Below are 25,623 nucleotides of genomic sequence, written 5' to 3'. Positions count from 1 at the left end.
ACACACTTACAGTAATGCTGCACTATTAAAAGAAACACAGGATTTCTTGTCTCTTTTTTTGTAAACACGATGTTCCACTGTCTGACTTCCTCTCTCAGAAACAGCCTCAATTTCCTGGGCCAGAGTCTGCACAGTTCTCTCCTCTCTCCTCTTTGCTGCTGCTCCTCCCTCCCCTCTCCTGCTTCCCCCTCCCTTAAGAATGTGTGATCTCAGCTATAACGGCTAGAGACCGCAGGCAGGAATCAACTTAAAATGGCAGCTGCTATCTTAAGCAAAGGAAGAAAGCTTCTAAAGCTGTTTACTCAGGTATGTTAATGGTTTCTGCAGAATAAATATATTGTTCTACAGGTGGCACTAATGTGGCAAATCTATTGGCAGTAAAATGCTAAAATGACTTTCCTTCTCCTGTAACAAAGTTCATTTACAGCCTTTAAATGTAATTAAGGTGGGGGCTCATAAGAAAATGATATAACTTCACATACAAATTATAAAATACTTCTTATATAGAGAGCCACACCTATGCTTAAAAATGCCCAATTTTATTAATTACAAAAAGCCTTCAAACAGAGAAAAACTTAATTAAAAACACTAAAAATATTAGAACTCAGCACCATTGTGTTTACCACTTCCCCAGTGTTCCATATACGTAGTATTGAATACAAAGAGTGCTTAAAGGAGAAGGAAAGGTAAAAACTAAGTAAGCTTTATCTATGTAAATACAGCCATAAACACTCACAAAGGAACAACATGTCTTGTCTCCTTTTTTGTAAACATGTTCGTCGGGTGTCTGACTTCCTTGCTCAGACAAATCCTTAATTCCCATGGCCAAAGTCTGTGCAGTCACCTCTCCGGCTTCCCCCTCCCATAAGAAAGCTAAGAACTCCCTCTCCCTTCCCTTACGAATGTGTAATCTGAGCTATAAGGGCTTGACTGCAAACAGGAAGCTATTTAAAATGGCAGCTGCCATCCATGCCCGGTGTTTTATCATCTCCCAAAGATCCACAAGGACCCTGCTATACCACCTGGCAGACCGATTGTTTTGGGAGTACAGTCACTTACCGTAGGTCTGTCAAAATTTGTAGATTTTTATTTAGCACCTATTGTTAAAAAATTACCCCTGTATGCGAGAAACACGATGGACATGTTGTCACAGTGAAATGAATTTAAGTGGGAAAATAATTTTTATTTAGTAACAGTTGATTTAATTCACTATACATGTGTATTTCACATGATGGTGGAGTATTTGCATCACTTTATTTTTTGGAGAAAGATGATGAATTATCTAAGGATCAAAGGTATTTTTTAAGAATGTGTATGGAATTTATACTTAATCACAATTATTTCGGATTTAAGGGACACTACTATAGACAGATCTGCAGAACAGCGATGGGTATTCTGTTTGCTCCTAATTATGTGGGGTCGTATGTGGGTCTTTGGGAGGAAAAGAACATCTGGGTTGACTCAATATATCACCCCCAATTAAGTTGCGGGGGCGATATATCGATGATATCATTATGATATTGGATGGCACAGTAGAATTCTTACAGGAATTTTTTGAAGTGCTTAATAGTTCCTCCCCTCATCTAAAATTTTGTATGGACTTTAGTGCTAAACCTATACATTTTTTAGACATGAGAATAGATGTGATTGACAACAAGTTAGTTACATCTACATATTTCAAAGAGGTGGATGCCTATTCCTATATTAACTATGGGAGTTGTCACCACCGACCATGGTTGGATAATATGCCACTTGGACAGTTCCTTAGGGTTCAAAGGAACTGTTCAAGGGACAGTGATTACATGGAGCAGTCCCAAGTGTTAATTGAAAGATTAAAAGAGAGGGTATCCAGAGCAAGGTATACAGAGGGCAAAGGAGAGAGCAGGGAGAAAAGATAGAGCACAATTATTGAAGGTAAACACATGTGCAGTATGAAGCAAGGAGGGAAAGGAAGGGAAAATACCTTTTTAGAGATGGCTGCCTGTTCTAGAAAGTAAGTGTGACTGAGTAAATATTTGATTAGGTGAGCCAAAAGTATGGCGTTTTTACTAAACATGGAGGACTATTGGGCAGTATGCTTTTTAAATTTTGACTTGCATTCTCCTTTAAAGGAGACATATTGGATAAATGGGAATTTAGGCTCTAAACCCTAATTTTGTAGGCAATTATGAATAATATATGGTGCTGGTTTCGCTTTGTGCTAAAAATTAATCCTGTCTGTAAAAATGGCCCTATTATTAGAGCTCCCTATAGATCCAATCACTACTCTGTCCATGTTTGAAATGAAGAGTGGCCGTGTCCTAACGGTCCCTACCAGAAGCACAGTAGGAGGGGGAGAGCCAATCACAGCCCTGCACTCACACAAGCAAAGACAGGCTTCAGTTCCCTATCAGGTCAGCCTACCTGCTGATTGGTTCCTATCCTACAGTGCAGTGTACTGAGGGCCGCCCTTTCTATAGAAAGTGGTGGAGATGGGAGGGGTCCCCACCTTTTAGTATTAGTATTGTGCAACACTCTGTTGAAAGATTAATTTCTGGACCAAATGGAGAAAGCTTCTAGGGCTTTTTACTCAGGTATGGCAATGCTTTCTGTAGAATAAATATATTGTTCTAGGTGGCACAAATGTGGTGAATCTATTGGCAGTAGAATGCCAAAATGACTTTCCTTCTCCTTTAAAGGTAACTATGTATGCATCTCCAGTATAATCCCAAAGGTAATAAAATATCAGTAATAAAGTAACCATAAATATAACAGTTATAAATGTATCAAATATATAAATGTTCTGGGGTGAATTTACTTTTTTGTAGCTTTATTACACATAAAATGATGTAAATGTGTTCATTTTGCAGTAGGGGAAATGGGGGGGCCCTACATGCCACATTCATGTGGCATTCATATTTAGGGTGTTTTATCTTGGTAACTATCGATCTGTGGGAGAGAAGATGCTGCAGAGTGGAAACTTTGAGGTGATTTTAGGAAATTTTATCAAAATCGCTAACTTTAAGAAACCTTTGTGGTTTGGTAGCTCAGTGTAAAAAGGCATATGTACTCATTTTGGATTTAGGGGAAAGTGTACGTTCCATAAATGCATGGCTTTCTGGGGTGAACTTACTTTTTTGTAGCTTTACCCCACATAAAATGCAGTAATTGTATTGATTTTGCAGTAGCTTTGTGACACAAATAATAGATCATATTGGGGGTATTTAATTGTGAGGTCCCTACATGCCACATAGTTATGTAAACCTATACATATTGGGCATAAAACTGTTCAGTGGACCTCTGACATTCATATTTAGAGTGTTTTATCTTAGAAGGTAATGATATGTGGGAGCTACTTTGAAATAATTTTTTTTTTTTTTAATAAAAACGGATACATTTTCCTAAAAGAATGACACGTAAGAATCATATTTGGTTGACAGTTGCATACTTTATTGATGTAATCATATACAACTCCATGAACCATTGATTACAATATTATGTAACATGTCATGTTCAATAAAAAAGTTAAAGCTCAAAAAAAAAAAAAAAATATACATTTAGGGAAGCACTGCAATTAAGTAATTTGAAGTAAAGACAGTTTTGCCTATTCTGGATTCATCAGAATCTGTTCTCTTCCTTGAAATCTAAAGAATGCAGATTTCTAGAACAGTGCTTTGGAAATGTGGTAGTGTACTGCTCCCTGAAACCTCTGCTGAAGGATTCTGCTCCCTGGGTCTATGCTGCTTTTCTGTCATAATGAATCCTGTGAAAGGCTGTTAATGAAGACATCAGGACAGACTGTAGAAATGTCCTCCTAAATGCTGAATTGTCTGATTTATAGAAGGTGTGAGATTAAGAACAAGTGGCAGATCATCTCCTAAATTGACCGGTGCCTCAAGGCCAGAAGAAGGCTGTTTGTGTAACAGAAAATAGGTAATCTGGTAATAGCAGCCGACTAGCTATGGTCTTCTTAGAAGCCTTGGTGCAGTGTAGGTGACTAAGACAGAGTTCCACAGATGATTTGGAGCTAAACTTTTTAAACAGAGCCTAACAGCTCTTACTGTTTACATTTAATGTACAAAGCTTAATTTTGGTGGTTTGTGGTTTTGGACAGAATTAAGGGAAGACTATGTTTTTGTTGATGGGTGACCTGTAAAGTACGTATTAGGAAACATAAATATTCTATAACCATTTATGACCCTGAAAAAAAGATTACCACACTTTTCGGAATCGGTGGTATACGCACTGTAATGCCCATGTTGTAAGATGTACGTAGGTCAGACTGCTAGACCGGTAAAAGTACGTATTAGGGAACATAAATATTCTATAACCATTTATGACCCCGAAAAAAAGAAAACACAAACACCCGTGGGGAAACATTTTTAAACATACTCCGGCATCTTTACGCTGGCTGGTCCTTGAGGATGTAATAGTCCCTAGAAGGGGAGGAGACAGAACACGCTTGCTTTTACAAACTGAGGCAAAATGGATACATACAATGGATACATTGGAGCCACTGGGGATGAATGAGGCCTTGAGTTTCAAATGCTTCCTATAACAACGTGATTTTCATTTTTACAGCAATGAATCTTTGAATGTCGGACTATTCTCAGAACAGGACTATCTTTCTACCATATTGCAGTCTGGTAGGAGAAGTTCCCTTCCCTTGCATAATTTATTGCGAAAATTGAATGTTAACTTACAATACATTGTTGCCAATACTAGATACACTGTTGCTGTACTGTAACTATCTTAAAGGAACAGTAACACCAAAAAATGAAAGTGTATAAAAATAATTAATATATTATATACTATTGCTCTGCACTGGTAAAAGTTGTGTGTTTTCTTCAACACTACTGCAGTTTATATAAATACCCTGCTGTGTAGCCATGGGGGCAGCCATTTAAATTAAAAAAAGGAGAAAAGGCACAGGTTACTAAGCAGATAACGGATAAGTAGCAGATTCCCATTGTATTCTACACAGTTTATCTGGTATCTTCTTATGTAACCTGTGCCTTTTCTCCTTTTTTCAATTAAATGGCTGCCCCCATGGCTACACAGCAGCTATTTCTATTAACTATAGTAGTGTTTCTGAAGCAAACACGCAACTTTTACCAGTGCAGGGCAACAGTACATTATATTTTAATTATTTTAAAACATTTTTATTTTTTAGTGTTACTGTTCCTTTAAGAAACTTACACTACTTCTAAGGTGTTACTTCAACTAGTAGGCCACTAGATGGCAGTACAAATCTTTGTCTTGAATACCTATGCACCTGGCCACACTGTGGAGCTGGTGACACTTGTTGGTGTGGGGTAGGGTATATATTTATTTTGCTATGGTCACTTTTGTAAGCACCTGAGGAAGGCTGGTGAGCCGAAACATGTTGTGCTAAAAGATGTCTCAATAAAACTACACTGTTTCACTGCATATAATGGTACTCTCCGGGTTCTTGGAATCATATTTGTAAGTTACACAGCCAGCACGGGGGCTGCTACCTGTTGAGGAGTACTCACTGAGTAAACTGGAAGCTACGGTAGGACTCTCAAATTTTGGACAGCCCCAGAAAGGAACATCTATCAGTAGAGCCTACCATACATGTCTGTCCATATATACAGTGGCTTGATAAAGTATTTACCAACCTTGGCATTTTTCATGTTTTGTTGCCTCACAACCTGGAATTAAAATGGATTGTTTTAAGAGTTTGCACCATTTCAGTTATAGAACATGTCTAAAACTTTGAAGATGTATTTTTTTTTATTGTGAAGCAAACACCAAATAGGACAAAATAACAGAAAACTGCAAGCATAACTGTTCACCCCCCCCCTAAAGTCAGTACTTTGTAGAGCCACCTTTTGCAACAATTACAGCTGCAAGTCGCTTTGGATAAGTCTCTATGAGGTTGCCACATCTTGCCATCTTGCCCATTCCTCAAGGCAAAACTGGTCCAGCTCCTTCATGTTGGATGGTTTTCGATTGCAAATAGCAATCTTCAAGTCTGACCACAGATTCTCAATTGGATTGAGGTCTGGACTTTGACTAGGCCATTTCAACACAGTTTTTTTTTCCAAGGTACGTTTTTATTAACAACAGACAGTTGTGCCAAACATTTTACAATGTACATTTCTTTATCAGTTTTGGTTAACTATTCAGAGATACAGGTTATTCTATATGCAGGGTGGGTATATCACTTTGGTTATGGGTCATGTGTGGCACTGTGCATGGGTTAGTCCAGTCCTGCCTCAATCCACAGGGTCCAGATGAGGTCAAATTTAGCTTGTGTTCCTCTCGCTACTGAGGTAGGTTTGATTAGTGGAATTGCATGGTTTACCAACTGCTTCCTTGTTTTAATGGATGGTGGACGTGCTCCCATCCAGTGCATGGCAATATTTTTCCTGGTGTAGAAAAGAAGGGTTTGATATCGGTTTCTGGAGTAGCTGCTTGGTATGTTGTCCTCTAGGATTCCCAAAGGGAATATGGAGGGAGAAATAATGTCGGGGAAGTCCAGATTCTCAGTTAGTACCTTAAGAATTTTGTGCCAGTATCTAGCAATATCAGGGCAGGACCATTGCAAATTCTTGTGCTATGAGAGGGGTCCCTGTGACCCATGCCCCTGTTGAGGTTTGAATTCTTCCTGCTGCAGAGGGGGAGGTTTGGGCTTTAGCCAGAAAAGCCAGGCGTTTACCATTTTTGTCTACTTTTTCAAAGGTTTGTTGAGACTGATATAGGATGACTTTTTTTGTGAGAGTTGTTTCCTTTCTTTCCAGGGCATTTTTAGCTTGGACTAGCTTATTGTAGGAGAGATCTGAAGGAGAGAGAATGTGTTCTCTCTCCGCTTGGGTCAGCTCCTCCTCTGCTGGTCTCCCTTGGGCTTTGGCATTGTTGCGGGCCAGTGCTATTGCCTGTGCCAGAGTCCCCCTCATAGCAGCCGTAGATGCGTCGCAGACTGTATATGGGGAGGCCATGTTTACATTGGTAGCCCAGTATTCTTTGTTGGCCTCTACGTTTTTGACGTCTACTTCTGGGTTTTTGAGCCACAGGTTCTATGTGTTGTTGGGGGTAGCCATCTAAGAGTTAGTAGTAAAGGGAAGTGATCGGAGATTGCTTGCGGAAGTTAGGTTATTTGGTCAAGTAGAAGCAACATATCTGGGGTAGTTAATGCTAGGTCTATTCTAGATAGTGACTTCTATTCTAGAAGCTTTATTGTGCCGGATGTGTCCATCTCCATGCATCTCAAAGGAGCAGGAAGGTGGTCCATTACGCAAGTTTTGTTGGACCTTGGGTGTGGGTGAGAATTCAGCTAGTTTGCTCATTATTCGGTTGAGTATATCTATGTTGAACAGTGGTGGAACATATAGGTTAACCAGTGTCAGGGCTTTGTTTGCTATGGTGGCTTCTATTATTAAGTAGTGACCAAACTGGTCAGTGACCATCTTTGCGAGTTCAAATTGCAGATTTTTCCTTACTAGAATTGAGACACCCCTTGAAGTGGAGTGGTAGGACCAGCCTATCCACGGTTTCCGTAGGGCCAGGACTTTTTGTCCAGTTAAGGGAGTCTCCTGGAACATAAGGATATCACAAGGTCTCCTCTTAAGACAGTTGAAGACTAAGCTTCGCTTATATTTGGAATTGAGTCCTCTTATGTTCCAGGAGAGTATAGTTAACAAAGGTTGTCGAGTATTGGGGTTATAGCTAGCCATTGAATTGCATTGGTGATGGATTGAGACAGTTAAGACTAACTGGATGAATGCATCCCGAGTTTGGCATAAACATATATAAAACAATACTTATTTTACAATACAGTACTTATTTTAACATTTTTTTTTTAAAACAAAAAAATACTAACAACAATACCCTTACCCCCAACCCCCACCCTCCTCATCCCTGGAACTTCATTTCAACACATTTAAGTGTTTCCCCTTAAACCACTCGAGTGTTGCTCGGGTAACTGTCCTGCTGGAATGTGAACCTCCGTCCCAGTCTCAAATCACAGGAGACTGACACAGGTTTGCTCAAGAATATCCCTGTATTTAGCACCTTTCCATTGACTCAGACCCTGCTGCTGAAAAACATCCCCACAGCATGATGCTACCAACACCATGTTTCACTGTGGCGATGGTGTTCTTGGGATGATGGGATGTGTTGGGTTTGCGCCAGACATAGCATCTTCCTTGGAGGCCAAAAAAGTTCAATTTTAGTCTGACCAGATCGCCTTTCTCCATACATTTGGGAAGTCGCCCACAAATAGGCAGATTTTCAATAAGGCTAGGGGAGGCTAAGCCTCCCCAAACCTGCTTGGCACCTTAAAAGAAACAAAAAAAAAAAAACCCTCACTCTGTTTCTGCACTGTCTTGGAAATATTCTGTTCCTGCAAGCCGATTCTGCTGTGCTCTGATTGGATCTTTCTTCTTGTGGATTCTCCAATCAGAGCACAGCTTTCTTGACAGACAGCAAAATTCACCAATCAAGGCACAGATGCAGACAGGGATCGGGAGATATTACAAACTAAGGGGAGTGCAGAAATGAAGACTGAAAATAAATCTGCAGGCTGTAACCTTTACCTAAGAACCAGCTCTGAACTTTTGCTGCAGATTTCATCCCACTCCCACAGGTGCTATACGCAGGTGCAATACGCAGGTGCAATACGCAGGTGCAAGACATCTATAATATCACTATCACGTACCCTAACAGATGAATTGTATTAACTCTTTCCCCCTGAAAAAGCTCATTGTGCTTTTATATATTTGTTGTTTTTTGCACTATTTTTTTTTTCTACTTTTGTCATTGTTTTGTTAATTTCTAGTTACAGTTGAGCCAATGTTGTGTATCAGTGCCAGGGCCTGAATATCTGCCATCTGTACCCACTGCTTCTCACTGCATACAATGTGCCATGGGTGCTAGTACCCACTGCTTCTCACTGTATATAATGTGCTGGTTTTGTAAATACAGACTGCGTCTCACTGTATATATTGTGCCTGGGATGTCAGTACCCACTGCCTCTCTCTCTATAAAACTAACGTAAAAACAACTAAAGGGGTGGTTCACTTTTCAGTGAACTTTTAGTATGTTATAAAATGGCCTATTCCTATCAACTTTGCAATGGGTCTTCCTAGTTAATTTTTTTTTTTAGTTCTTGAATAATTTGCCTCTCTCTTCTGCCTCTTTCTGGCTTTCAAATTGAGGTCACTGACCACGGCAGCCAAAAAGTATTGTTCTGCAGGCTACAATTTAATTATTGTTGTAATTTTTATTACTTATTTTTCTATGCAGGGCCCTTAACTATATTCCATATTCCCATCTCTTGTTTAAACCAATACCAGGTTGCTAGGGTAAATAAGACCCTAGCAACCAGATAGCTGGTTAACTACCACATGGAGAGCTGCTGAACAAAAAGCTAAATAACTGAAAAACCATTAAAAATAAGAGGACCAATTGCAAATTGTATCAGAATATTAAAATCTACATCATATTAAAAGTTAATTTAAAAGTGAACTGCCCCTTTAAGCTAACTGATCCCAAACACAAATGTATGGAGAACCCCTCACAGAAGTAAATACTTTTATATCCTAAACATTTTAGGGTAAAAAAAAAAAAAAAAAAGCACTCCCATCTGCACTATTGCAAAGTATGCCTGGAATTCATTGGGAACAACAAGAGGTAGTTGGGAGGTTCATTTTTTACACCAGCAGTGAATCCATTTAGTCAAACATTAGCTTTAGGTCAGTCTGTGTATGGCCCATCTTTAGCCTCCCCAAACAAAAAAAAGTCACCCTCTGCCTATGCGCCCACATGCCTTTTGGCAAACTCAAAACGTGCCTTCTTATTTTTACCGTTAAGTTATGGCTTTTTTCTGGCCACTCTTCCATGAAGCCGAGCTCTGGAGTGTACGGCTTATTGTGGTTCTATGGAAGGATACTCCAGTCTCTGTTGTGGAACTCTGCAACTCCTTCAGGGTTACCTTTGGTCTCTGTGCTGCCTCTCTGATTAATGCCTTCCTTGCCTGGTCTGTGAGTTTCGGTGGGCGACCCTCTCTTGGCAAGTTTGTTGTGGTACAGGTATGGGATCCCTTATCCAGAAACCCGTTATCCAGAAAGCTCCGAATTATGGAATGCCCGTCTCCCATAGACTCCATTTTAATAAAAATAATTCAGAATTTTAAAACTGATTTCCCTTTTCTCTGTAGTAATAAAACAGTATCTTGTAATTGATCCCAACTAAGATACAAATAATCCTTATTGGATGCAAAACAATCCTGTTGGATTTAATTGAAGTTTTATTGATTCTTTGGTAGACTTAAGGTATGGAGATCCAAATTACGGAAAGACCCCTTATCCGGAATACCCTTGGTCCCGAGCATTCTGGATAACGGGTCCTATACCTGTACCATGTTCTTTCCATTTGAAGATGATGGATTTGATTTCATTAACTATATGACTTTTGAAGGTAATTGGTTGCACCAGGACTTTTTTAGGGACTTCATGGCAAAGGGGGTGAATACATATGCACATGTCAATTTTCAGTTTTTTATTTTATTTTTTAATTATTTTATATATATATATATATATATATATATATATTTTTTTTTTTTTTCATTTCACATCACCAACTTAAGCTATTTTGTGCAGATCCATCACATAAAATAAGATTAAAGAAACATTTAAAATTACAGGTTGGAATGTAACAAAACATGAAAAATGCAAAGATGGGCAAATACTTTAGAAAAGCACTGTGTGTAAGACACAGCTGTGGCACTGTCCGACTGAATGCGTAAGGGTTGCGACTTTGGCCAATGTGACCATGTGGAGACCACGTTGTAAATTGCCCTGATCTACAAGATGTTTTTGGGCAGTCGAATCTCCTCTGTCGAACATCCTGTGATGCGGGCATCAGTAGTGATGACCTTCTATCTCATGGGGGCCCATGATCTGCCTCTGGTCAGGTTCTCTAGCACTGACCAACACTGGAGGCTGTCCTTTGTGCTTGAGAGCAGAGAAATCTGTTGGGAGAGATTCTGATTGTTCTTGGTCCAAAATTTGAGGAAACTGAGTTGTAGTTCTCTCATGTGGAATATTCCATAGGTAATGGTCTCCAGGGTGGCCACCATGTAGCCTAGGAGTCTGAGGATGTCTGCCCAGGAAAGATTAGTTTCTGTGCTTTGGATTCCATGAGGAACACCTTTGCATGTAGGGTGTCTATTAAGAGACCCAGAAATTCTATTGACTGGCTGGGGTGAAGACTGCTCTTCTTGAGATTTACTAGGCAACACTGTCAGCCTTTGACAATGGTGTAGGATTTCTTCTTGATTTCTAATGTATCAATAACCTGTCATAGTAAAAGTGTCTGGTAGAAGAAATGTGCATTAAAATACCCTCAAAATATTCCTCATTAAAGCAGACAGTGTACTACAAACTGCTACATTGTGGTAAAGATCTTTCCATTAACAGGAAAAAGGGCATATAACTTCTGTGCTGTCAGTTTTTAGATCTCTTTATTTTTACTAAAAATATAAGAAAGTTACCTCTCCCCCCAAAGGATACCCATTCAGTTGCATGTGTGGGTTTGCCTTCTACACATTTTGAAAAGTTAGCACAGCTCTAGAAATTTTTTTCCCACTATCTAGAAATTAGATGTCCCTTATGCAAGGTCTACTCACAATTTAGCACCTTATCACACTGTGAACTGTTCCTGGCTAATTAAAAATAAAAAAATAAAAACGTAGCAGAATAGAATGGGTTACAACAAAACTTTTATCAAGTCTAGTAATGTTACTAGTAATACAGTCCTTTCAGTTTCCAAACCATTAGCTGATTACAGGGGACCTGTCAATTTATGAAATAATTCTTACCCATGCCTATACACAATTTGTGAGCAAGTGAGTGGTGTGGTTATTCTTTGTGAGCTAGTGAGGGGGCGTGTTTACTCAGCAACATGGCATCTTAGAGACATCTGGCTATACTGTTGTTTTTGGTATATTTGTATCAATATTTGGTGCAGAAAGAAAGTTGCTGCAAAAAAATATTGGGTACATCCTTTTACAAATCAATGAGTAATGTACAACAAGTCATTGCATATCAGTAATCAGTTATGCAATATATGCAGTATATCAGCATAGTTTTCTAATGGTTTGGACTCGTTAACATCCCATATGTATTATTTGGGCTTGTTAGCATTGCTCTTTAGGGCTTATTCGCTAGCGGGTTCCTCCGGTAGGTTTAGAGTAGGGTTAGCATCTAACCAGGGGGTCTATATTCTGTCAAATTTCAATGGGGTGTTAATTTTATGAATTTTATGAGTGGTACTATTTTATTGACCATTGCTACCCATTCTGTTATTGTGGGTGCAATAGGGCACATCCATTTTATGATGAGTAATTTTTTTTGCATAGAATAATGTTGCCTTCATTAAGTTCCTGGAGTGAATTTGTGTAATCAGTTCATCTACTAGACCTAGAAGGCATACTTCTGGAGTTTTAACTCTAGGTAAAGCTAGTTGTTCATCTAGATACTGCATAATTCCAGACCAATAGTTAGCTATGTATGGACAAATCCCGTATTCTAACGATCTACCCATGATTTTAAGTCTAGTTGGGGTAATATATACTTGGTGGTAGAATTTAAATTGTATAACTCTATCCCTAGTGGCTATAAGGAAGTCATATATGTGGTCCGTTGCCTCTTCCCATTGTTCATCGTTTGGCTGCGGAACATCATTACAGTTTTTTACTATAATAATCCATTGTATGTTTTGTTGCTTTTCAGGTTTTTAGCAACTGGACAGTCTTTTTCTTCATTGTACTACCAATTTGGTATTGGGCGAACCACTATAAGCAGAATTGAATGTGAAACTTGTACGCTGTTTTGGTCTCGCCTGCAACGCATTGTGATGCCATCTCCAGATGAAAATAAATGAATCCAGATTGCAGAAGATTTCTACAGAAAAAAAAAAATTCCGAACTGCGTGGGTGCCTTTGATGGTAAACATATTAGAGTGACAATGCCTTCCAACAACGGATCAAAGTTCTATAACTACAAAAAGTACTTTTAAGTTTTTCTTCTGGCTGTTGCCGATGCAAATTATTACTTTACGGTCATAGTTGCCTACAGCCTGAGGAAACATTGGTGATGCCAGAGCTTTCTGTCATTCTGCCCTGGGAAGCCAGTTATGAGAAGGAACTCTACACCTACCACTGCCAAAACCATTGCCTGCAACTGCTGCACCTCCTACACCATGGGGCACATTTACTAATCCACGAATCCGAATCACGAATGGGAAAAAATCGTATTGGAAACGAAAATTTCGGAAGATCGCAAATATCACGAAAATGCTTACGAAAAAATCGTATTAGTCATGATAATATTGTATTGGCGATCCGAAAGTCACGAAATTTTCGTACCGAACAATTGTAAACAGCGGTAAAACCTTTCCGATTTTTTCGTGCAAACGTCCGGAAAAGTCGTGCACCGTACGAAAAAATTGTGCGCCGTACGAAAAAGTCGTGCGGACGCCCGAAAAAATCGGCAAAAATTCGCTCAAGCGTTCGTGCTTTTGTAAATGTGCCCCCATATGTTTTTGTGGAAGATGATGCCTTTGGTCGTAATGAAAATGGTATGCAGCCTTACCCAGGTTCACAAAGGAGTGTTCAGAAAAGACTTAATTTAATTAAAGATTGTCAAGAGCATGGCGAGTGGGTAAGTGTGCTTTTGTTATTCTCTCAAACAAATGGTGTGTATTCCATTCAGCTATACATTTGGAACCTGATTTTGTGGACACTAATACAAAAACTTGTGTCCTACACAACTTTGTTTGTGTTCAGGATGAATACAATTTAAAAGAAGCTCTAACTAATGAAATTCCTGATGCTAATTGGCCCCCCCTGTTAGAGGTCCCACAGGAGGAATGAGGGTTAGTGAACAATATAAAAATGACGGTCTCCAGATGGTGCAATACCTTTGCAGTTCAATAGGATTTAGGATACATGCTAGTATTTTTGATATTTTTTTCTCATTAAATAAAAAATTGCATAGAAAATTTTATTCTGGTTTTGAATACAATTGCCTGTTTAATAAACAATAAAAAAATAACTTTTGTGTGAGATGTTGAGCAATGGCAACAGCATTTAATTCTTTACACTATGAAAGTTGGTACTGCTAGGGTTTTCTGCAAGGTTGTAAGCATAAATAGGACATTAATGAACAGACTAGCAACTCTGAATATAAGAGAGAAATAAATCATACTATATAAAGATTTTACTGGGAATTACATACAATAAACATTCCTTTAAAGACACTGATGCAAGGTAAATTTGTCTCTGAGTATTTCATATTTCATAAACGCCAGCGTCAATTTGCTTGTTTATTATATACAAAATACTTTCATCCAAAAAAATACAAAAATACAAAGTTTTCACTTCTCAATTCCCTGATGTTATATACCCAGTGACATACGTTATGCACCCAGCATCAGTTCACATATAGTTCCAGAACTGTGTCAACACGGTGGGCATTAACTCACTTTCTGACCGCAGGCCCTTTTGTAACACTTTTGTTAAGTGCAAACATTTTGTGCAGAAGCATTCCAAAATATGATATCAAAACTATTTATAAATGAACAATGTAATATTACAGATCTGTAAAAGATGAGTTTTGGGAATGATCCCATGTTGAAGGGTATTGATAGGGGTGACAAGCATTTTGTGTTGGTGAAGGTATTGGATAATGGTGCGGTGGTTGCGATGCACCTAAAGAGGCATTACATTGCGGAATATATTTGTAAATAAGTTTCAAAACCTCGACTTGAAGTATATGTCTCCGTGCCCGAGGCACCATCATTAGAGATGGCAGTAAGCCAGTGAAAAAGAGAATTCTGGTGTGTCTTCATAAGCTTAACTCTTTTATGTGCCTCCATGCCAGACATACTACAGGTATAGGATCCCATATCCGTAAACCTGTTATCCAGAAAGTTGGCATGGCATTAAAAAAAGGCCATTTTGTTTGGGAAGGCAGATAGTGTTGCTTACTTCAACAAGATTTAGCATATCAAATGTTTATAGAACTTACTGTAATTACAGTAAGGCCTATCTGTGTAGCCTTATTGTTTTCTTCTGGACGGAGATGCCCCACTACGAGAATCCTTTTTTGGGCAGCGGCCTTACATTGATAGTAGTCCTTTATGTTCTTTCATTGTATTTGCATTTCTTTCACTGTGAATGGGGGAAAAGTGTATACTGTTACAACATGTATGCCAAGTGGATAAAGAAGCCATAACTTTACATTTTTATAACCAGCCACAGACTCTCAATCTCGGGATTTCGGCAAATGCCAGAGGGGGGGGGGGGGGAGCTATTTGGACCTCTGTATAAAGGAAAGAATAATTTTACATAAGCAAATGCCCAGACTGTCAATCTATGGATGGAAATGGAAATACCAGAACCTATTTTGACAACCTACCACACAGTATTAACAGAAAAAATAGTTTTGAAAGCATTTACCTTTACAATTCTTTTCCTCCTCTGAAAGATTTGCCCATCCTTGAATGAGGTTTTCTGCCACTTCATGCCACAAAAGTTTTCTGTTATGCTTATTGTTGTATGAGGACAAATCGATGAAATACAGTCCTGGCGCTCCTTCACAAGATCGATTAACTTTTCCATATCAAAATTATTCGTAACTATTGGCATCTTCAGTTCTGTTTTTGCAGTGTATTTTCACAGTCGTGCTTTCAAAAGCGGATAAATCATATGAAGAGTAGCCATGACAACATATTACAAATTTTCCGCCCCGGAAAGGTGGTCCTGTGGCAAGGGGAAAATTTGCATACAATTGTGACTTTCCGACCTATGGGTTTCCTTCTAGCGATTACAATAATTTTGAATGGAAATGCTTTCTTTATGGGTCTCAGAGTTTCAGAGAGATATGCGATTTGAAGTAGTATCGTTGGTTTAGGTAATGGAGATTCCTATTAACAAAAGGAACAAGTTGTCGCTGGAACACGCCTTTTAAAAATTGTAGCGACTAATCTCCCCATGGGACATTAGCCTTAAGGTGGGCATAAACAGTCACATTTTAGTTTTATTCTGATGAACGTCCAGATATCGATCGTATATATAAATGCAACTATCTAAAACTAACATTCAGCCTGAAATTGTCGGATAAAGCCCTTCCTTATGCCACAAAGTTTTCTGTTATGCTTATTGCAGTATGAAGGCAAATCGATGAGATACAGTCCTGGGCACCCCTCCACAAGATCGATTAATTTTTCCATATCAAATTTATTCATAACTATTGGCATATTTTCACAGGCATGCTTTCAAAAACGAATAAACCATATGACGAGTCGCCATGATATTATACAAATTTACCGCTCCGGACAGGAGGTGCTGTGGCATGGGGAAAATTTGCATACAATTGCAGCCACTTCCAGCCCTATGGGTTTTCCTTTCAGCGATTAAAATAATTTTGAATGGCAATGCTTTCTTTATGACATCGCTCAGAAAAGGGTCTCATGGCGTTTTGGAGTGATATGCGATTCAAAGTAATATTGCTGGTTTAGGCACTGGAGAATCCTATTAATTTACATTTAAAAACAAAAGGAAAGACTTTTTTTTTTTTTTTAAATTATAGCAACTAATCTCCATGTGAGACATTAGGTTTTAGGTGGCCAGCAACCTAGGCCAGCACCATTACACCAAACAAGTAGCAGCTTTCACCCGGTGGTCATTTTACCTCCGACACATCATCAGTTACATTTGGGTGTGTTTAGTAATCTGAGCTGTGGGTGGGGTTTATATATCCTTTAAACATTTCACTAGTAACCAGATTTGCATTAGTAATTTCATATAGGTATTTAGAAATCACTAAATCCATTATAACATAATTTTCGTTGGGTCAGTAGCAGTTAGTGCTATAGTGCTATGTAATTTTAGTTAAGCATAATTACAATTGCTAATTATTTAAAGTAATGTCATGCACTGTTTAACATTACCCCATGGGCAAAATGACATTTAGGGGCAGATTTACTAGTCCACGAATTCGAATCCCGAATGGGAAAAATTTGGATTGGAAACGAAAATTTCATAAGATCGCAAATTACCCTGAAAATGCTTACGAAAAAATTGTATTAGTCATGATAATATCGTATTGGCGATCCGAAAGTCATGAAATTTTCGTACCGAACCATTGTAAACAGGGGTAAAACTTTCCGTTTTTTTCACGCAAGCGTACGAAAAAGTTGTGCGGACGCCTGAAAAATTTGGCAAAAATACACTCAGAGTGTTCGTGCTTTTGTAAATGTGCCCCATAGTGTTGTCATCTGCAGGAGATCACCTATCCAATGGGCAACAAAGAACCCAAAGTGATTCAACTTAATTCCTAGAAAACACCTTTACATTTTTTTATTTTTAATGTGGTTCAAATCATCCTTAACCCAGAGACATACCCCTCCCTTTTTTCTATTACCATATGCCTGAAAGCCTGCTATGTGCTCAAGAATAATAGTGCAGGTCCAAATGCAAAATCCTGTCTGCATCCCGTTCTTATGAATGTGTAACCCTCTGTCTATGGCAGATGCTGTCTGCTGTCATATACACAATTCAGTCAACATGTATTGCACCTGAAGAAGGGGTCACCCCCGAAAGCTTGTGCTGTTTTGCTCATTTCTGCAAATAAATGATTTAAAGGCATTGCCGACACAACTGGTGTGCTTCTTTCCCTTTGCAAAGCTACATATACACAATTCAACCTTAGAGCAAAGATGAAGGAAAAGACTAAAGTGTCTTGTGAAATACGGCATCAAAATGCCACGTCTGGGAAGATATGTTAGTATGTTTTTTGTCCGTGAAACGTGCAATAAATATATACATATATTTCATTGAAATCTAAGTTAGTTTTCACCTTCATCATTATATATTCTACACCAGTTTGTCCAATTCTGCACCATTCATTTTACTATTAAGTATTAATAATACTATTGTGACAAAATGCTAATTTTTAAATTATCAATACCTTAATAAAGTATACAGAATACAACAGAAAGATTAGCATGTCTTGCATAAAAAATAAATAGCAGGTAATTCATTTCTTCACTGTACACATTGCAACCAGGTTTTGGTATGATTTTTTTTTTTTCACTAAACTGTTTCTGATTTCTTTTCAGCTTTTTTGTATAAATTGCAATATTACAATAAAGGTGGAATAAGTTCTGAAACAATTTATCTTGGTTTTTTTTTTTTATTATTATTAAACAAATCCCGTTATTTGCCAGGGCTGCACAGACTTTTTATATGCCTTATATTGCTTTAACCAACCAAACACACTAGTAAAACATCACTGCTGTATTGTGGTGTGAGGAAGTGTTATTTAAATTGAAACTCACATTCTCATGCTTCATATGCTTAAGCAGACGGAGTTCTCTGTATGTTCGCTTGGCATGAATTATGGACTGAAAGGGCCGAGAGAGCTTTTTCACAGCAACACGCAATTCTGTCCTAGTGTCAAATGCTGAACTGTATGACAAAAAAATGTAAAAAAGAAAAAAAAGTTAATATTACAATTCATTTAAAGAAGAAAAATGATAAGTATGAACTGTATATCACAATATACACAACACATTAACCTATAAATCAGGAAGTGGTTCCTAAACTGCAGTGAATATGTAGCCCAGGAGGGCAGGGTTAGGAAATTCCTGGATGGTGCAGAATTAATTATGATGAATTTCCCAGGGGTTCCATGGGCTGGGTATGTGCACTACTAAGCTACCCTTGCATCAGTTTTGGTGAGTCGGGACCAGTGCATATGCAGTAAAGTCAAATGTCCAACCATGTTCTACTGCACTTGCACTGAGATCTTTGCAAAGAATGTTTGGGAAAAATATCAAAGTTAGTATGAAAGGACCTTACATATAAGGTACCCAAGGCCAGTATGTTTTTTTCAGCATAGAAAAACATCAGCTTAACAAATTAAAGGAAAACTGCACCCCCCAAACAATGTAGGTATAATATATTGCATAAACAAGCTCATATGTAAAACCCTGTAAAATCTAAATAAACCATTTTCATAAAAATATACTTTTTTAGTACAGGTATGAGATCCCTTTTTAGGAAACCCGTTATCCAGAAAGCTCCGAATTACATAAAGGCCATCTCCCATAGACTCCATTTAAATAAAATTCAGAATTTTAAAGCGGATTTCCTTTTTCTCAGTAGTAGATAAAGCAGTACTGTAGTATGTGCTATTGGGTAATGCTAAATAGAAAACTGCCATTTTAAGAATTAAGGGCCACCTCCCGGGATCATGGGATTCACAGTGCACACAAACAAGCCGAGGCCCACATATATGCTAGGTTGCCAATTAATGGACAGAGTTCTGCCTTTTGCTTCCACATTACAAAGCTGCATTTTTCTGGTTGTGTGATCTCTGAGGGAGCACACTGCCCATTAATAAATGATGGTTCAAGGGAAAGGCTGTTAAAGGGACACTTACTGATAGCTATACCTATGGCTTTGACTCCTGAAACAATGTAGCAGAAGCAGCTGGGAGAACTGACTTCTACTATCTTGTTTTAAAGGGGACATATACCATACATTTTTACAATGCACTAAACCATGTCAAATAATGTAAAATGGAAGTAAGTGCTTCAAGTATGTCCATAACTGTTTGAAAACTGTGCTCTACCCAGACCTTTTGCAAGCTTCCAGTTTAAACTCTTCAGTATGTACCTGGGGCAGCTGGCACTGATAGAATTCAGTAACAGAGTCTCAGCTACTCAAAGTGCAGTGAATATGCAGAGGGTGGGTGGGGCTTTGCGATGTCACAGGCAGTCAGTCCCTGCTCTGCTCGCTACTCCTCCTCCTCCTCCTCCTCCTCGGAGGTAACTGGCAACGGAATAACAGTTACTTTCTAATAGGAGCCAAACAACATGCAGCAACTTGTAACTACAAGTAACGAATTGCACTGGCAACTTGCCAATGAGTGGGAGGGCTACATATAGCCAGTTGCATCCCAACTCCTTAACTCCTGCAGTGCTGGACAGAAAGGTGCCTACCATCCAGCTCCTTAACTCCTGCAGTGCTGGACAGAAAGGTGCCTAACATCACCCCCCCTCACCTCAGGAGTGCCCTCTGGGCACTGGCTGATCCGGCCTATCTGGATGTAGCCGATGAAACTCCGCAAGTAGTCGACCCGCGTGAATGTTCTTGAGGAGGCAGACATGAAACACTGGGTGTACCTTCAGTGTAGCGAGTAATTCAAGGCGGTAAGTTACTGGATTAATCTGTGTCAACACACGAAAAAGTCCCAAAAATTTCGGCCCCAATTTAGGTGACGGAATCTTGAGACGCAGATTCTTATTAGTCAGCCACACTTTATCTCCGACTGCAAATGTTGGTTCTGGAGATCTCTTAGAATCTGCAAACTTCTTTGCTCGTTCCTGCATACCCTTCAGCTTCTGGATAAGCCTGTCTTGGAGTTGGTGTTAAAACTCAACCCTATTCATCACAGCAGGCAGAGAGGATGATCCGGGGGTTTGCGGCAGGATTGATGGGTGGTAGCCATAATTCACATAAAAAGGAGATTGATTTGTAGAGGATTGAGTAGAATTGTTATAGGCAAATTCTGCAGTATGTACATAAGAGAACCAATCATACTGAAGGAAGGTGACAAAGCACCGCAAACACTGTTCAAGTATTTGGTTAACCCTTTCCGTTTGACCGTTCGATTGAGGGTGGTAAGCAGAGGATAAGCAGACTTTAACATCCAACAGTCTGCAAAATTCTCGCCAGAAGCTAGAAGTGAACTGAGTTCCTCTCTCCGAAATAACCATATCTGGGGAACCATGTAATCTGAAGACTTCTCGCATCACCAACTCAGCTGTAAAAGAAGCAGATGGAAGCCCCTTAATGGGAATGAAGTGCGCCATTTTCGTCAACCTGTCCACCACCACCATCAAACCCTGTCGATGGAGGAAGGTTGACAATAAAATCGAATGCAATTGACCCCCACGGACGACTAGGAACCGGCAAGGGTACCAACAAGCCTGCAGGTGACTTCCTGACAGCCTTATTTCTTGCACAGATTGAACATGACACAACATAGTCGCAGATATCCAGATGCATCTTGGGCCACCAAAAGTATCTACCCGCTAGACTCTTTGTCTTCCCGATTCCAGGATGGCCTGCAACTACGGAATCATGAACCAAAGAAATAACCTTCTTCCTCAGATCAGACGGAACGAAAATACAACTATCATGGCAATAAAATTCACCACGGTGGATCAATGATCCTGAACTGGCAAGAAGTCTGGTTTCAGAGTCCCTGGATTGTGAGTTCCTGATCTGACTCCACAGATCCACATGTACTTGTGAAAAAAGGAAGCATCTCCTTTCCAAGATAGGAACTTCAGACTTAGGGAGCATTGGTTCCCTTGAAATAGACCTGGAAAAAGAGTCTGCTTTCCTATTACATGATGCAGGGCGGTAGGTAACTACGAAATTGAATTGGGAAAAGAATAAGGCCCAACGAGCCTGCCTGGTATTCAGCCTCTTAACTGATTTTAAATACTCCAAGTTCTTGTGGTCCGTATATACAGTCGTGGCCAAAAGTTTTGAGAATTACATAAATATTGGAAATTGGAAAAGTTGCTGCTTAAGTTTTTATAATAGCAATTTGCATATACTCCAGAATGTTATGAAGAGTGATCAGATGAATTGCATAGTCCTTCTTTGCCATGAAAATTAACTTAATCCCAAAAAAACCTTTCCACTGCATTTCATTGCTGTCATTAAAGGACCTGCTGAGATCATTTCAGTAATCGTCTTGTTAACTCAGTTGAGAATGTTGACGAGCACAAGGCTGGAGATCATTATGTCAGGCTGATTGGGTTAGAATGGCAGACTTGACATTTTAAAAGGAGGGTGATGCTTGAAATCATTGTTCTTCCATTGTTAACCATGGTGACCTGCAAAGAAACGTGTGCAGCCATCACTGCGTTGCATAAAAATGGCTTCACAGGCAAGGATATTGTGGCTACTAAGATTGCACCTAAATCAACAATTTATAGGATCATCAAGAACTTCAAGGAAAGAGGTTCAATTCTTGTTAAGAAGGCTTCAGGGCATCCAAGAAAGCCCAGCAAGTGCCAGGATCGTCTCTTAAAGAGGATTCAGCGGAGTGCCACCAGTGCAGAGCTTGCTCAGAAATGGCAGCAGGCAGTTGTGAGCGCATCTGCACGCACAGTGAGGCGAAGACTTTTGGAAGATGGCCTGGTGTCAAAAAGGGCAGCAAAGAAGCCACTTCTCTCCAAAAAAAACATCAGGGACAGATTGATCTTCTGCAGAAAGTACGCCAGAAGCTCTTTATTCCCGATTTCGTAGTGTCTTTCCGTATTAGTTAATTTCATCAAAAGAAACGCACAAGGATGTAGCAATTCCTTCGGACCATGACGCTGAGATAATACTGCACCAATGGCCACATCTGAGGCGTCTCCACAATGAAGGGCTTTGAAAGAACCGGATGAACTAGGATTGGTGCCATTGTGAATCTCTTCTTAAGTTCATCAAAGGCTTCCTGTGCTGCCAAAGTCCAAGAAAAGGAACTACCTTTATGGGTAAATTGGGTAATGGGTGCAGTAATGGCAGAAAAATTCTTAATAAATCTCCGATAGAAATTGGCGAAGCCAATGAATCATTGAACTTCTTTAATACTAGTAGGAACAGGCCATTGGAGAACTGCTGATACCTTGCTCTCATCCATCTTAATTCTCTTATGGGAGATCTCAAACCCAAGGAAATTAATATGCATCGTTTCGACTTTGCACTTATCCAACTTAGCATAAAGATGGTGAGCCCTTAATCTGGGAAGGATTTCCGTTATGTGCCACCTATGTTCCTCAAGGTTACTGGAGAAAATTAATATATCATCAAGAAAAACTATAACGTACTGATCTAAAAGATCCCGGAAAATGTAATTTACCAAAAATTGAAAAGCTGCAGGAGCGTTAGAAAGCCCAAATGGCATAACTAAATATTCATAATGACCATATCTGGTCCTAAATGCCGTCTTCCATTCATCTCCCTGTCTAATTCTCACAAGATTTTAAGCTCCCCTGAGATCAAGCTTAGTGAAAATCTTAGCAGATCCAAGATGATCCAGCAGTTGTGAGACCAGGGGAATGGGATATCTATTCTTGATCGTGATTCGATTAAGTTCTCGATAATCTATACAGGGCCTTAAGGAACCATCCTTCTTTTTAACAAAGAAGATGGGGGCCCCCACAGGGGAATTAGAGGGCCAGATAAACCCCTTCTCCAGGTTTTCCTGTAGATAACACTTTAACTCTATGAGTTCTGGTTCTGATAGGTTGTAAACACACCCAAACGGGATCTTAGAACCCGGTAACAAATCTATTGGGCAGTCATATGTCCTATGAGGCGGCAGTTTATCCGCTTCCTTCTTATCAAATACATCAAGGAACTCATTGTAACGTACCAGAAGTGTTACATAAGTGTACATAAAGCCGTACAACTGCAATTCGTGAACCCTCATGAAGAAAGGCCCCTACACTCTGGGTACCATTTTTAGGAGGCTTGAAGGACACTGTACCTTCCCTCCAATTAATCACTGGGTTCTGCTTTAATAACCAGGGGTAACCAAGAATTATTTCAAAAGACAAATTAGGAACAATATCAAAAGAAATCAATTCACAATGAAAATGCCCAATATGCAGGATGATGTCTGGAACATGATGTATAATCGGACCGGAACGAAGAAGGGAACCATCCACCACCTCAATGGCCACAGGGGTATCCTTTGGAACGCTAACCAACCCCATCTTGTCAACCATCCCAGGAGATATGAAATTCCCCCAGGCACCCGAGTCCACCAGAGCAGTTCCAGTCATAATTCTATTTCCTACCTGTAACGAGATAGACAATAGAAGGCACTTGGAGGGAGGCAGCTCTTGGGTGGTTAAGGAAAAGGAAGGTAACTGCTTGAACCTACTTCCAATTGAATCCTTCTGCTTCCTCACATCACTCCTGCCCTTCTTGGGACAGTTAACTGAAAAATGGCCCGGACCCCCACAGTAGAGGCACAAATTATTCCCTCTCCTTCTTTCCCTCTCTAGTGCTGACAGGGGATCCCGAATGAAACCCAGCTGCATTGGCTCAGTGTCTAAAGTTGAACTGTCATATAACAGACTAGAGGCACCTTGGGAAACAACCGGCTGAGAGGAACATCCCTGATGCTCGCGCTGTCTCTCAGACCAGCGTCTATCAATCTTAATGCACAAGGCAACAAAATTATTAAGACCCTCAGGCGGGTCAACCCTGGCCAGCTCGTTCTTCACAGCCTCTGATAACCCCTTTCTGAAATGGAAACGCTGAGCTGCCTCATACCAAGAGGTGTCAGCAACCCATCTACGGAACGGCAGCATATTCAGCTACCGAACCGGCCCCCTGTACCAGATTTAAACGGGAGGTCTCAGCAGTGACTGTGTGATTAGGGTCATCAAATATAACTTGCATAGCCTGAAGGAAGGCTTCCAGATTACCCAAAAGAGGGCTCTGATGCTCTAAATAAGGTGAAGCCCAGGCCAGGGCCGCTCCTGACAGAAGTGTGAGAATAAATCCCACTTTCGCTCTCTCAGTGGGGTACCGCCGGGGTTGCAGATGGAAAATTAATTTGCACTGGTTGACAAATCCCTTAAACTGAGACCGGTCACCCTTAAATTTATCCGGCCATGGCACCTTAGATAAGGAATCCCCCGCCAAGGGCAAATTCTGCCCTTGCCGTTGCTGCATCTGATTCTGCAAGGACTGCACTGCTTGGGCTAACACTGACACTTGCTGGGAAAGGGTTACCAGTGCCTGCTCAGATCCTGCGGACTCCATTTCGGCCAGTGCAAACTGTTAGGGTTTACAAAGAGCCCGGTTGCAGGAATGAGCACCGGAGTGTGGAAGCCTGAGTGGGCTGTCTAATTAGCGCAGAAACGCCGCTGTTAATAGCCGAGCACCGCCCCGTGAAATAGCCGAGCGGGAAGGAATCGGGGTGACTGGCAACAGAGTAACAGTTACTTTCTAACAGGAGCAAAACAACATGCAGCAACTTGTAACAAGTAATGAATTGCACTGGCAACTTGCCAATGAGTGGGAGGGCTACATATAACCTATCCTCCTGATTGGCCAGTTGCATCCCAGCTCCTTAACTCCTGCAGTGCTGGACAGAAAGGTGCCTAACAAACTACTTGTGTGCTGAAAAGCTTTTGATCAGTTTTTCCTTAAAGGACATGTAAACCCCACACACAAAAATTTAATCAGTGAACAGCCTCTTTGAAATCTTTCAATACCTGCCACTCTGGTTGTCCAGATGTTAATAGTAAGGCTGCAGTGTCCCCTTTATCACTTAGATTTTCTTCTTCTCCTCTAACCCACTCGGCCCCCCCTCAGGAATTTGCTTTGGCTGTTGGCTTGTGGGCATGCTCAGTTGTTCTAAGATCAGATTACTAAACACGCCCTCCAGTGATTGAAATTGCTTACCTTATAACTCCAGGCTGGTCCTCCTGCTAGGAGAAAACCACACCAGCCCGGGGTAACTGCTAGCCAGCGATCCTCTTCTTTCTTCGCGCCGCTTTTGCATATGCAGTAGAGCGAAAAGC

At 40.0% G+C, this 25,623-nt stretch overlaps 1 protein-coding gene across 2 annotated transcripts in view; it reads right to left on the bottom strand.

Moving 5' to 3' along the window:
- mapk14 (mitogen-activated protein kinase 14) overlaps positions 1–25,623 on the bottom strand; it is a 103,460-nt gene that overhangs the window by 74,649 nt on the left and 3,188 nt on the right. For both annotated transcript variants that reach the window (XM_012959463.3, NM_001005824.1), the window contains exon 2: positions 18,349–18,478. In XM_012959463.3, coding sequence (XP_012814917.1) covers positions 18,349–18,478 — 130 coding nt within the window. The remainder of the gene's footprint in view (positions 1–18,348; positions 18,479–25,623) is intronic.

Source organism: Xenopus tropicalis, chromosome 2 (assembly GCF_000004195.4).
Source record: "Xenopus tropicalis strain Nigerian chromosome 2, UCB_Xtro_10.0, whole genome shotgun sequence".
In the NCBI taxonomy this organism is placed as follows: domain Eukaryota; kingdom Metazoa; phylum Chordata; class Amphibia; order Anura; family Pipidae; genus Xenopus; species Xenopus tropicalis.
Note: the sequence above shows the minus strand (reverse complement) of the source record. Positions and strands in the feature narration are given on the sequence as shown.